Below are 13129 nucleotides of genomic sequence, written 5' to 3' on the forward strand. Positions count from 1 at the left end.
TTCTTCATAATTTTCTGTTTGAACAAATGCAGAAGTGTTACCCAGAAAAAAATAATAATCTCATTTATTATGAGTCAATTAAAATATTTGTAGGCTATTGCTACTTTTAAGATTATATTTTATCTCACCAAAATGTTGACTAATTTGAGGCTAGACTGTGACAAAGCTCAAATTCTGCATCTTCCCTTGCTTTTGGGTGGGGCGCTTTTCTTAAATAAGCATTCACTGGGCACACTATGTTCTTTATTGTTTTGTTGAGCCAGCTCGACTTTCCCACCTGTGGGGCCTTGCTGTACCTATTTTCTCATGCTGAGGGAAGGAGGGGCCCCTGGAATCTGCTCCGACAGGCACAGGGATCCAGAAAAACACAGACCCATTCATGGCTGTCACTCCTGCTGCTTGGTGTTAAGTGGGATCCTGGTTTAAAAATGTCAGACCGAGATTTCAAAGGAGCCACATGACAACTCAGGATGACATTTTCCTCACCTAACTCAGACAGCCAAGAGTTAAATGACTAGTGTAAATCAGACATCCAAGCAGCCTTTGAAAATCACTACAGGAGGGATAAGCACTTCCAGAAAAATGCATCCAGCTTAGCTTAGACAGGTATCTAAGTTTCTATGGTCCAAGTGTTTTCAGAGCCTAAACTTCCTTAGACTCCTTTGAAAATTCTGCAAATGGTCAACAATAGTATATGATATAAGTGCTGCTTTTGATGTTGATGGAAGTAATTACAGATGCACTCTGTGGAAGATGCTAAGGCAATTTTGTGGAGGAGCCTAATGAAGGGAAGACCCTAGGAGCAGGGTCCTAGGTGCAGGACCCTGCACACAAGTTCATGTGCAGGGTCCTGCACCTAAGGAGGAATAACCCCAAGCACCAGTACATGCTAGGGGTTGAGATGCTGCATAGCAGCTCTGAGGAGAAGGACCTGTCAGTTCTGGTGGACAGCATGTTAACCGTGAGCCAGCAATGTGTCCTTGTGGCCAAAAATGCCAGTGGTATCTTAGCGTGCATTAGGAAGATATTGCGACCAGGGTGAGAGAAGTTATCCTCTCCTTCTGCTCTGCCCTGGTGAAGCGACATCTGGAGTACTGTGTCCAGTTCTGTTCTCCCCAGTTCAAGACAAGAAGCTACTGGAGACAGTGCAGTGGAAAGCTACTAGAGTGATTAGAAGACTGGAGTATCTCTCTTAGGAGGAAACACTGATAGTGCTGGGCCTGTTTAGCCTGGAAAAGAGATGACTGAGACAGGATCTTATGAATGCATGCAGATATTATAAGGCCAGGTGTCAAGAGGATGGGGCCAGACTCTTTTCAGTGGTGCCCAGTGACAGGATGAGGAGCAGTGGGGCACAGGCCAAAATTCAGGAAGTTTAATTTGAATATGAGGAAAAATTTATTTACTTTGAGGATGACAGAGCACTGGAAAAAGCTGCCCAGAGTGGCTGTGGAGTCTCCTTCTCTGTAGATATTCAGAACCCACATGGATGTGATGCTGTGCAGACTGCAGTAGGTGAACCTGCTTTAACCTGCCACAGGCGAACCTGCTTTAGCAGCAGGGCTGGATTCGATGATCTCCAGAGGTGCCTTCAAATCCTGACCATTCTATGATTCTCTGGTTCTGTAAAAACAAAAATTTTCTTTTCTTTTCTATTTTCCTTTTTTTTTTTAAAAAAAAATAGGGTGGAAAAATTCCAGTGAGATGGACAGCTCCAGAGGCCATCCAGTATCGCAAATTTACATCAGCAAGTGATGTGTGGAGTTATGGAATAGTTATGTGGGAAGTAATGTCCTATGGAGAACGGCCTTACTGGGACATGTCAAATCAAGATGTAGGTTATATGTTGCCTATTTGTGAGTATGTGTACAGGTTAGAAAAACAAAAATTACATATTGTAAACACATGAATATGTTTTTCATTATATATGCATAACATGTTGGTTTAGAAATAAGATTTACCAAAATAGTGTAGGGTTCTAACATAATGAAGAAGTTACAAAACTTTCACTTTTTACCTGTATCTCTAAATCAACATCAGAGTTGAAATAAAAGAAGATAAAAGTGTAAATGATGAGTCAGTTCGGCACAGTGCAAAATTGTTAATATTTGACAGGTCTCAGCGTCAAAGATTTCATGGACTGTCAAAATATGGGCAAACAAGTCCTTGGGGCAGAGAAAGAGAAATATTTACATTCCCTAGACACCCAGTAGAATTTCATTTCTTTTGACACCTTCCTTCTGTACCAGTCTCAAACATAAAAGAAGTCTGACAGGAATATAAGATGCCTCAAAGGCAAACTTTACCTATCTTTCAGGGAACAGTAAGGAAAAACTTCTAAATAGAGGATAAATTTTGGTATCTTCATGCTTCTTCTTGGATTTTGAAAAGTATTTTCTCTTTTGAAAACTGCAAGGAAAGCACATGACAGAACCTTTTTCATAAAGCAGATAATTACCAGTTCTTGCAGTTTTGTCTCTTTTTAGAATATTACATATTAGTCTTCAATAGCACCTAGTAAAAAGATGCATCACTTGCTTGGTAAAATAATTTAAAATATTCCTGTAAACTGTGATCTTCAAGCATGTCCTCCCAAAACATATACACATCCTACCAATCCCATAGATAAATCTATCATTCAAAAATATAGAATCATCTTATGGTTAGTTTTTTATTCTTCTTCACAGTTACCAATGGGAGTATTTAATGGGAATAAAAAATGCTAGCTGTGTCTCTTGTAGTTTTGCATATACACTCAGGTATATATCTTAAATGTATAATTTTGCCTAAAAGTGGATGTGGGGGTAGTCATAGACCAGATCTCCAAAAAAATATGTCTCCCTGACTCTGAATCTTTAAATGTCATGTGCTTAATTCTGACCCTCTTCATTTAAGTCATTGTTTTACATTAAGGAGGATACAAATACGTGTTGTGACCTCTTTTTAAAAGTCCTCCTTTTAGCAGTGCCTGGAGCTAGGGTGCACCGCAAAAACACTAATCCAACAAGCTCCCCGCAGAGGAACAGCGGGCTGAGCACAGGTGATACGCAGAGTCCCCTCAACTTCTCTGAGCAGTGGGCTCCCCTCACCTTAATCCTTGCTGGTAACAGAAACCCTCAGTCAGACCTCTGCACTTTACCCTATTCCCCTATTAGACTGCTGCTGTCTGCCTATTCCTAATTGTCATTCTGTTACTCACCCTAGTGCAGATTAGTTTTGCAGAAGAGGACAAGAGCTTAGGTTTACATACTTTTTCTTTGCTGTATTCCTGGATTTATTACCATTGTTATGATTATTAATTTGTAAAATTACTATATACCCAGAAGCAGAGTGATAACATTATGTTGTCCTGTGACCTGTATTTAATACTTCTTGGTCATCAATCAGTATATACAATGAACAGACCTGGTGCGCTTCTAATCTACTTTACATCTTCAGATAGCCTGATTATGATAAAAGCGTACCAGTATTCCCTTTTCCTCTTCTTGCAGCAAAAGCAGAACTTGAAATACATATTTTGGGAAGTGTAAATAATCCAAATATAATAATATAAATTAATAATATGATAAATTATAAATATTAGTAAGAACTCTAGCTGTGTTCTCTGTAGCTTGTTTAAAAAAAAAACACAGACTTTTGGAACCCCACCCCACTTTTCTTAGCAGAGTAGACACTTGTAGTACCCTTTGAAATGCCCAAGTTTTTATATATATTTTTTTTTAAATAAACTTTACTTACCAATATTTTAGATTTTTTTTTCAATGTTTTGGATATTTCCAGAAATTCTATCCATCTGTAGCTAACTCATTATTTTATATTTCTCAGTTTCACCCTTCTTGCTCAGAACACACATCAGAGAAACTGATTCTGCAGTATCCCAAAATCTTTTTAAAAATTTCCATCTTGATTCCTAACTCTCTTCAGATTTTTCTGCAGCTTATAATGAATGTGGAAAAGTCCTGCTCATGATCCTTTTGTTCATGTTTTCAGTAACCCATACACTCTTAGATATAGTCTTATCTAGGTGGTTTGCCAGTTCTGAGGATCTTAGATATTTTCATGATAGCGTTGCTCTTGCTGTTACCTACTTTTTCATTCCTCATTGGAGGTCTCTGCCTTCTGACCTCTTATGCAACTGCTTCTTTTGTGGTAAATCATATGTAGTGTGCCTAAAGGGTTTAATACCTTTTACCTTTTAGAAGGTCAAAAATTTCTGCATTACTTTTCATAACACACCAGTTGTCTTAAACACACAGTAGCTTATTTTTTACTTTTACTCCATTCCTTTACTGTGAGGAGTTGTTCTTTTGTTTTTTTCCTCTTAAACGTGCTCTAAAGTATCTTTCAATGTTCTCTTTTCTCCATAGTACTGTTCTTCCTTTTTCCCTTTTCTTCTGCAGAAATCCTCTCTCCCTACCCTGAGAGGTAATGTCACTGTTTCTGAAAGGGTGCCACAGTCATTCTTCAAGGTGTCTATGTTACTTCAGGAATGGAATATATTTCAGTCATTTTTTAGTTGTCAGACAGTGCTGTCATTCTAAATGTTCAGGTAGGAAGCTGAGGCCCAGAGAGATGATGCAATTTCCCTGAGGTCAGAAGGCATTTTGCGACACAAACCTGCAGTAAGTGCCCTGCCACTGGGTTATACCTCCTCTTTTTAAAGAACCTCTTTTCTGCAAAAGGTTTTGATACAATCATGGGGTTCAGCCAGTTTTTTGAAGGTAATTTTGTATTCTTTGCAGTTCTGTCTCCCTTGCAGTCCACTGCTTTTGCATCTTCTCACACAGCCTATGGAATATTTTCTATCTGAAGGTATTATTTTCACTAAATCCTAGATATTCACCAACTTTATTTATCGTACCAGGTCTGCTTCCTAGGGCTACAACCAGAAGTTTCTAACCTTGCTTTCTGTACAAACTGAGGGAGAATACAGTCTTGTGCACTGCCCTTAAGGAACAAGCCCTCTTTCTTAGCAATTCTAATAGTGCCATGTCAGTCAATGTCAGTGTACCTGAAATCCTCTATGAACAGTGTTTTAGTCCTTTTTCAAAAGCCTTTATTATCTGCCTTGCTTCCTGATGTGCTTTCTTATCCTGCCCTTAAGGTCTTCAGCAGTTTCCTGTGATTTTACTTTACCCATTTTTATTTTCTGTTTAAATCCAAATGGACTTGGCTAAGGAAGTCAATGGGTGGTTGTAATTCTTCGTTCAGACATTTTATGCTCTCCTTTAATGATATCATCACTTAGCAGCATCTCTTATTAAATCTAACTTTCTGTTTAGCTGGTATATTAAAATACCATTCAGCCAGGTATTCCTCTCTCACATGGCATGTTTCTGCTACTTTATCATTAATATAACATGGCTAGACATAGAATACAACTTTTTTCCCCTAACAGTTTCTGTCTGATAAACATTTTTCTTGGATCTTTTTATAATATCTTCAGGCTTTTTGTATATTATATGTGCATGCACAGATCCCTATCCATTTACAAGTCAGTTACTTCTACCACACACTCTTTCACAAAAGCCTTGGGGCAAGTAATAATGCTTTCTGAAATAACTCCATTTATCAATCTATCTGTTGCTCCCTAGGTGAATTTAATTGTTGTTCCCTGCTGCTCACTTGACTAGGTAATATAGCTATGTTCTGCACGTATAGAGCAATATGCTTAATAAGCCCAAACAAAGTCAGGGAAATTATTTGAAAACATGAAGCCTACTGTCAAAACAACAGACTCATATTTCTGTAACCATGATGGCAAATTTTCATGTGTTGGTTTTTTCCCTCCCTTTTATTTCTTGAACTGGGTAGCAGTATTCATTCTTTAAATTTCCCTTGATGAACTATGATTAACTGTGTTGGCTACTAGGTTATAAAAGCAATTGAAGAAGGCTATCGTTTGCCAGCACCCATGGACTGCCCAGCAGGACTGCACCAGCTGATGCTGGATTGTTGGCAGAAGGAGCGTGGTGAAAGGCCAAAGTTTGAGCAGATAGTTGGCATTCTGGACAAAATGATTAGAAACCCAAACAGCTTGAAAACCCCACTGGGAACCTGTAGCAGGTAAGGGAAGCAATAGAATGTGTTCTTATGATGATGAACGTGCCTGAATGTTCTTGGTCACTAGCTCTGGTTCACGCTTACTCCATGTGTCTCTTACTTCCTTCTTCCTTCTGTTCCCTGTTCTTCCCGTCCCTCATTTACCCTTCTTTTTTTTACCATGACGAGAAAGGACTTTCTTAAAAAATAAGCAAAATAAATAACATGGAACTAACAGATTTCTCAGCAAACTACTGCCTGTTCATCATTCTTTCCACTCTCACCACTAGCAGTTTTTGTTTTCCTTGTTTCTTAAAATTGTGAAGTCTGAAGGGCAAGGGTCATCATCTACTGTAGTTTTGTGTGATGCATTGCTTGCCCTCGGAACTGCTACAGTAGAAAAGTAATTAATAATACTCATACTCTGTCAATGTACTTTGACATGTTACACTCTAGATTTTTACCTTTCATTTTCTGGCTTTTATTCCTTTCAGTGATTACATCTCATTGTATTTCATGGTGTAGGTTTTAATGGTTTCTTAGTAATTTCAGGAATTATTTAATCATGATAATCTTTTGATCTGCTACCTAGATCACTGCACTAGGGAATCAACTAGCCTGTGTTCTATTCCCGGTTCTTCTACTGACTTATATGCTTGTGTGACCTTAAGCAACTTTGTGTCTCTGCCCTTCCCTTGTCTTTGTTTTGTCCCATCCATTTGAATAATGAGAATAGTTACTTCTATATTTTCTAATATGCTTAAAAAATAGCATCTTTATTTTACTCAGCAACTGTAGTTGCAGCTTATGGCATGCTAGGTAATAAGGTTGATTTTCTGTTGGTGACAATAACCCGTTACGCTGATTCTCTTTAATCTGACCTTTCATCTTTTACATGAATAAGCTTAGGAGATACATACTGTCAACTACAGAGTAGTCAAGAACCACTTACAGAATAATCTGAACTGTGTGTAAAGGCCAGTTGCATTCTACTCTTGATATTTTTAATGCCCCAGACTTATTTGACTCTCACCTTGCTAAATATTCCTTGATGTTTTACACTCTTTGGAAACAACTTACTTTCCTTTTTCCTTCTCTGTAGACCAATTAGCCCTCTTCTGGACCAGAACACACCCGATTTTACCACTTTCTGCTCCGTAGGCGAATGGTTACAAGCTATTAAGATGGAAAGATATAAGGATAATTTCACAGCAGCAGGCTACAACTCTCTTGAATCAGTTGCAAGGATGACTATTGAGTAAGTTAGTACTGGGCATGTTTAACTTGCATTTAGGGAATTTCTAGGTAAAATAATACACAATGATCAAATCCAAAGCTTTACCATGAGTACAAACATGGTACCTGGGGGTAAGCCAGCAAGTTTAACAGCTGACGATGTTATATTAGATCATCCCATGATGGCATCACCTTTTTCCCTGCTTTTGAGACCAGTTGAAACAACAGCAAGGGCCTAGAATTTGAGGAAGACTGTGACCAATTTCAACGTATGCATGTATTGGAAAATAACCACTTTGCCTCCACTACCTAATTGGTACTTTTTTCCAGGCTTGTACTAGGAAGATGTGTAATTTTCTTCTAATAGGCTGGGGGCTGTCTGTGTCCTGCAAGAAATGACTTTGCATCACTATAAGTCTATAGAAGCAAAACAATTTTCTGAAGGCAAGCATGGCCTGTATTAGTACTGCCATCTTAAACAGGTCTTCTTGGCACCCTGCAAACATCTTTCTTATCCTGGTGGTTGCCAAACACATATAATTTCTCTTACAGAGAGCAGCGGTTTTCTATGGAAGTTTCTAAACAATAATTTCAAGTTTGCAACCCTACTTTCATCTGCCTGGTATTAATAGGGGTCTCAGCCTACAGCTGGAGAACTGTCATTAGAGCCCACAAGCTTCTACGAGGTCAAGTAGCACTAGTAGCAGTGGAATTGAAACAGCTGCTCTTTCATTTGCATGATGGGTATGGGTGAATATGCAAAGGGTTTCTCTAGGCATCTCTTTAGGAGTCAGAATGTGATCCCCAAAATCTTGTATTTATGCATAACTTTGTCCTGAAAGTCACCTGAAGTATTTTACAAGAGGAGTGTCTCTTTCTTCGGGTGTCCCTAAGAGCCACAATGAAAGATTATCATAGTGAAAACATACTGGCCTCATTCTTAGATGTGGAGATACATGCAGTGTAATTACATGACAGTTGACTTGTAATTGCACTCCTTGCTGAGAAGTTGAACAGTGCCTATATGAACTTCACAGTACTGACCTGAGCTTCCAGTGTAGCCTCAATGTTAGAAACCTGTAGCACAGACCACTTCGTAGCTTTGACTCACAGTTGAATACCATACAATAGCAGTCTAAGTTGAAAAATTAACAATGTACGCATTTATCTTTCCCAGGGATGTGATGAGTTTAGGGATCACGTTGGTTGGTCATCAAAAGAAAATCATGAGCAGCATTCAGACTATGAGAGCACAAATGCTACATTTACACGGCACTGGCATCCAAGTGTGATAGACATTTCTCCCTTATGAGGGAGGTGACAGACTGAGAGAACAGCACTGGCCTTCAGTATATATGAAGTGCTGCTAGAAGACACTTGATTTCCTGGGTCCTTCCTGCAGTGAATAGAAGAGCTACAAGAAGCACCTACAGACTTGAACTCCTAAGTGCCACCAGAATTTATGAAAAGGGAATTAGGATCCACCAGTGGTGGCAAGGAAAACAGCAGTGACAATAAACAAAGTACTACCTGAAACATACAAACACCTTGAGCTCTCTAACCTCCTTTTTATCTAATAGACTTTTTAAATGTACATAAAAATTTAAAAAAGAATATATTTGTCAGATAAAATCATGATATTGTTGAATTCAACAAGATATTTTCCTTAAATCTGTGATTTCTGAATCTTTTTTTAATCATTTGTGTTTATTCTTCATAAAGACTTTCTTTTAGTATGATGTTTATATCTTTGGACCTTTTTAGTGCTAATTCTATGACACATTACTACACTGGGTACCTCTGAAGGATTATTTGAGTTCCTAGAGATTTAAGAAGCATGACCAAGCAATGTATAACTGTCCAAACTTTGGTATCCTTTTGTGCCATTTACTTTTGTTAGATCAGCACCATATTGACATGGCTAGCTAATTGGCACGGAGTCAGGAAAATGCAAGGTGCCAAGAGCTCTGATATTTTTTAAAGAATTTTTTAAGGTTACACATATACTATCTTTTAAAAGAAAATAAAAGAGAAAAAAAAAAAAAAAAAAAGAAAAAAGAAAAGCAATAATGACCCCTAAGTAGTTCTAGGCACTTTTAGCAAATTGTTTGCAAGATGATTTTAATGGACTAGAGTTAAAGTGAGATATATTCTAAGATGTAGATCTACAAACGTAAACCTGCTGAGATACTGCATTGAATGGACAAGTGATTGTAGGAGTGTCTCAGAACACAGGTGCAGTTCTCCAGTGTTACCTAAACTGTTCAATCTGAGCACATCACTTTTTTTTTTCAGTACTCTGCATTAGCAAATCTGAGAGAAATAGCTGGCATATATTTTATATGAGTTTAAGCCGTATACAGTTCAGCTGTCAGAATGAGGACATAGATTTTATATGAGAACTGTAGAGCATGAGGCAAGGGGCAGTTCAAAATTTTCAATTTTTTCATAAGCTTTTGCTGCTCTGAACAATTATGCACGTGTGTGCTCACATAGACACAACAGTCAGTCATTCCTCAGGAGCACAGATGCAAGAGTCGTTGCTCAATGGAATATCTTTACACCATTTGTAGATAAATTTTGCTTGATTAAAATATTTAACTACTATAAGCAATAATGAACAATGTCTCTACAGATATTGCAGGAATATATGTGAATCAGAGAGAAACGCTTTAAACAAAAATCTGAAAATTGTGAACTACCCCAGCTATGAAATGCTGTACTTCCAAAGAGAATTGGGCTGCTTCTATTGATTTTGATAGAGAAAGATCCCAGGGATCAGTCATAAATTGGTCTTGTTTGATAATGTGGGCATCCACATAAAAAAAATAAAAACAAAAGAAAAACCCTGTAAATGTTCCTTTGTAAAACTTGTAAATTTTATTTATACTGTCTTGTTTTGTACACATATTTATGTGTAGTGAGCTCTGAAAACATTGAAAATGCACTATATTTTTCTATTTTACTTGCAGAGCATCACAAACAAACATGTATATTCAGTGCTACATAATGTGTTTTCCCACATTTAGGACCAAAGATAGTTATCAAAAGCTTAAATGCATCATTTTCACCCTCCTTTTTTCTCCCCCTTTTTAGATCACTGTACAGTGTTATATTTGTCATTTTATTTATTTGTTTCTTAGAAAAATCAGTTTGGTTATACTAAGTTTTTGTCCCCCCTGCTTTTGTTAAAGAAAATCTGTAAAAAGCTTTTAAATAACATAATCCCGTTACATAGACACTTCCATTTGTAATCTTTGTAATAGACTGTAAATATATTTTTGGAACTATAATGCAATGTGCATAAGGGTTATTTTTCAGTGTCCATATATGATTGTTTATACAATTCACAGCACTTTACAGTCATGCTGAGAAGCCTAATTTATTGCCTGGATTTGGGCAGAGTAAGAAAAAAAGGTGAATATTCTTATTTCATATTAGATTGTCATTCAGTAGAAATGGAGTTATTTTCTTGTATGCAGCTCAATATGTTTTTTTAACTATTAAAATTCATTTTTCTAGAAATGCTGTAGAAATAAGATGCAGAGTAGACTGCATGCCCAGTAGTTGAAATTAGTGCACACAAACACTCAGCCAAGGCACTTCAAGTAGCCGTTGGAACACTCTTGATTAATAAACACACATTTTGTGTTATAACAAATGCTAAGTGCCTCACTACTGGGGTGAGCATCTGTGGGCAGCTGCACAGGGTGCTTGTCAGTTGTACTGCTACTTTAGGCACCCAGCTATGAATTTAGGAGTGTAAGATCAGACACCTTCTTCCTTATAAATCTTGGTTATTGTTTCAAAGGGCTTGGTGATTAAAGGTGCGATGCAGCAATGCTAGTATTGCTGAGAACTCACAAACCCTAAATGCAAGAGAGTTAAGGCCAGGCTTCACCTTTAGGAATTTTTCCATATTCTGAAGCACAGAGGCCTCAAAGCACATGTGGTGACCTGGGCTCACACACATGAAAGTGAGGACCCTAATGGTATTTCTCTGTTATTTTTTGTTGAGTTCCTTATTGTTTGTTGTTTTACTTCTTTGAATAGTAAATATATTTTGTCATTCATCTATATACCTTGACTGCCTTAATGTTGTCACAGATTTTTACACATTTGAAGGGTATAGAGTAGACCCAGAAAGCACAATAGCTGTCGATACTCCTATCGTATCTATCTGCTCAGAACATTACTTCAATTTAGAGCACATGCATGTAAATGGATTTGTAACTAGTAGAGCAGCAACATATTGATGTTGGTTGCAGTTCCCCTGGTTCCAGAAAAACATAGTCCAGTGTAAGAAAAATTAAAGTGCAGAGAAAGTTGATGTTCATGGAACAAACTGAAGAAAAAGCTGGGTCAGAGGGAAAATTAAAGGCTAAATGACAAAGACATTATCTCAGTTCTGGCTTAATTTCATTGAATTTGGAAATCGTGCATCGCTGAAAGCAGGTTACCAGGCTGTCAGTGAGGATGATCTTTCTTGAATTTATCCATCTACAAGCATCTAAAAGAACGATGCCTAAGACAAACAGGACGAATCTCCCTCTGGGAATGCTCATCTTTATTACCTGTAGAGGGAACCCAGATGATTAGCTTAAATTAGGCATCTAATATCTAGATAGTTAAAGTTAGATGAGGTGATCCCTACCCAGTATGTCCTTGGCAGCTGCAGTTTCCCCTGCAAGCTGAGTGTTGTAGAAAGGCAGCTCCTCCACTACTAGTATGTCCCAGAATGTATTTAAACTGGGCTTTATCACAGAAAGGGGTGATTTTTATTTTTTTTTAACTATTATTCAGAGATTTGTAACAGATCATCTAAATGATTTTTGTATATGGGTATTGATTCTTGAAAAATTTGTGATTGTTCTGAGGAAGACCTGCCTAGTGAATTACAATTATTTAATATTTTAAATAATCAGAAGTATTTGCTGACACACTGCTTCATACAGAGGTTATGTGATCAGATATGATAGTTGCTGTTTGCAGAAACATGTTTATCTAAAGCCTTGTCATGTAAAAATCTCCAAGAGGCACAGATGCTTAAATGTATCTCAAATTGAATGTTGCCCTTAATATCTCAATAATTGAGCTCTGTCTGTATTATTCTTCATTTTAAATGAGGGGGTTTTATATTTGTTTAAGCTGGAGTTATCTGGCATCCACTAAGGGAGTTTGAAAAACATGATTTTAAATTAAATTTGCTTTTCTTCACTGATAGTAATATACGGTAAATAGTTTCCACTGTTTTGAATGTTACAAAAATTATTCCTTTAATGTGGGGGGATAAAGAGGGTTATTTTTGTTTTGTTGTTGGTATTTTTTTACATTTATTGGTTAGTAGTTGAAATAAAAAAAATAATAATAATTTGTCCTTAACTTTCTAAATAATTCATATATATCAATTTTGAGACTGATTTAAATTCTGTGACTTTTGGGTTACTACTGAGGATGATGATAATGTCATTACAGCCATAATACCAAGTGATGCCAAGACACCCTGCCACAAGGGTGGTTCAGCCAGTATTCGGTTGCCCAGTAATGGCATGAAGCCATCCACTGGCTGTGTGTGGGGAGTGAAGTCCAAAAATAGTCATTCCACCTTTTAAAAATATATATGTGACATGTTAGAGCTAACACATCCTTAATGAATTACTTCCCTGCATGCAGTTAGAAACTGATACGCTCATGATATGCATTTTGTTTTGGTGGGGTTTGTTTGTTGGTTTGTTTTATTTTAAACAAGTGACATTTGGGATGTTTGTGGAAGAGAACAATTCCCAGGCAGGACGACAAGACCAGTTTAAGAAAAGTACAATACAAATTATTGCCTAACAGTAATTCTGGC

General features: G+C 37.3%; 1 protein-coding gene across 6 annotated transcripts in view; it reads left to right on the forward strand.

The window, feature by feature from the left end:
• EPHA7 (EPH receptor A7) overlaps positions 1-13129 on the forward strand; it is a 179019-nt gene that overhangs the window by 144495 nt on the left and 21395 nt on the right. For 2 of the 6 annotated variants that reach the window (XM_057413492.1, XM_057413493.1), the window contains exons 14-17: positions 1685-1834; positions 5873-6066; positions 7145-7300; positions 8456-12649. In XM_057413492.1, the coding sequence (XP_057269475.1) occupies positions 1685-1834; positions 5873-6066; positions 7145-7300; positions 8456-8570 (615 nt within the window). In that variant the 3' untranslated portion in view covers positions 8571-12649. Of the gene's footprint in view, positions 1-1684; positions 1835-5872; positions 6067-7144; positions 7301-8455; positions 12650-13129 lie in introns of those variants that run through there. The other 4 variants (XM_057413490.1, XM_057413491.1, XM_057413495.1 and 1 more) reach the window with 2 other exon arrangements.

The sequence above is a fragment of the Pezoporus wallicus genome, unplaced genomic scaffold (genome assembly GCF_028554395.1).
Source record: "Pezoporus wallicus isolate ANWC-B61680 ecotype Strahan unplaced genomic scaffold, APGP_CSIRO_Pwel_v1 contig_4844, whole genome shotgun sequence".
Classification (NCBI taxonomy): Eukaryota; Metazoa; Chordata; class Aves; order Psittaciformes; family Psittacidae; genus Pezoporus; species Pezoporus wallicus.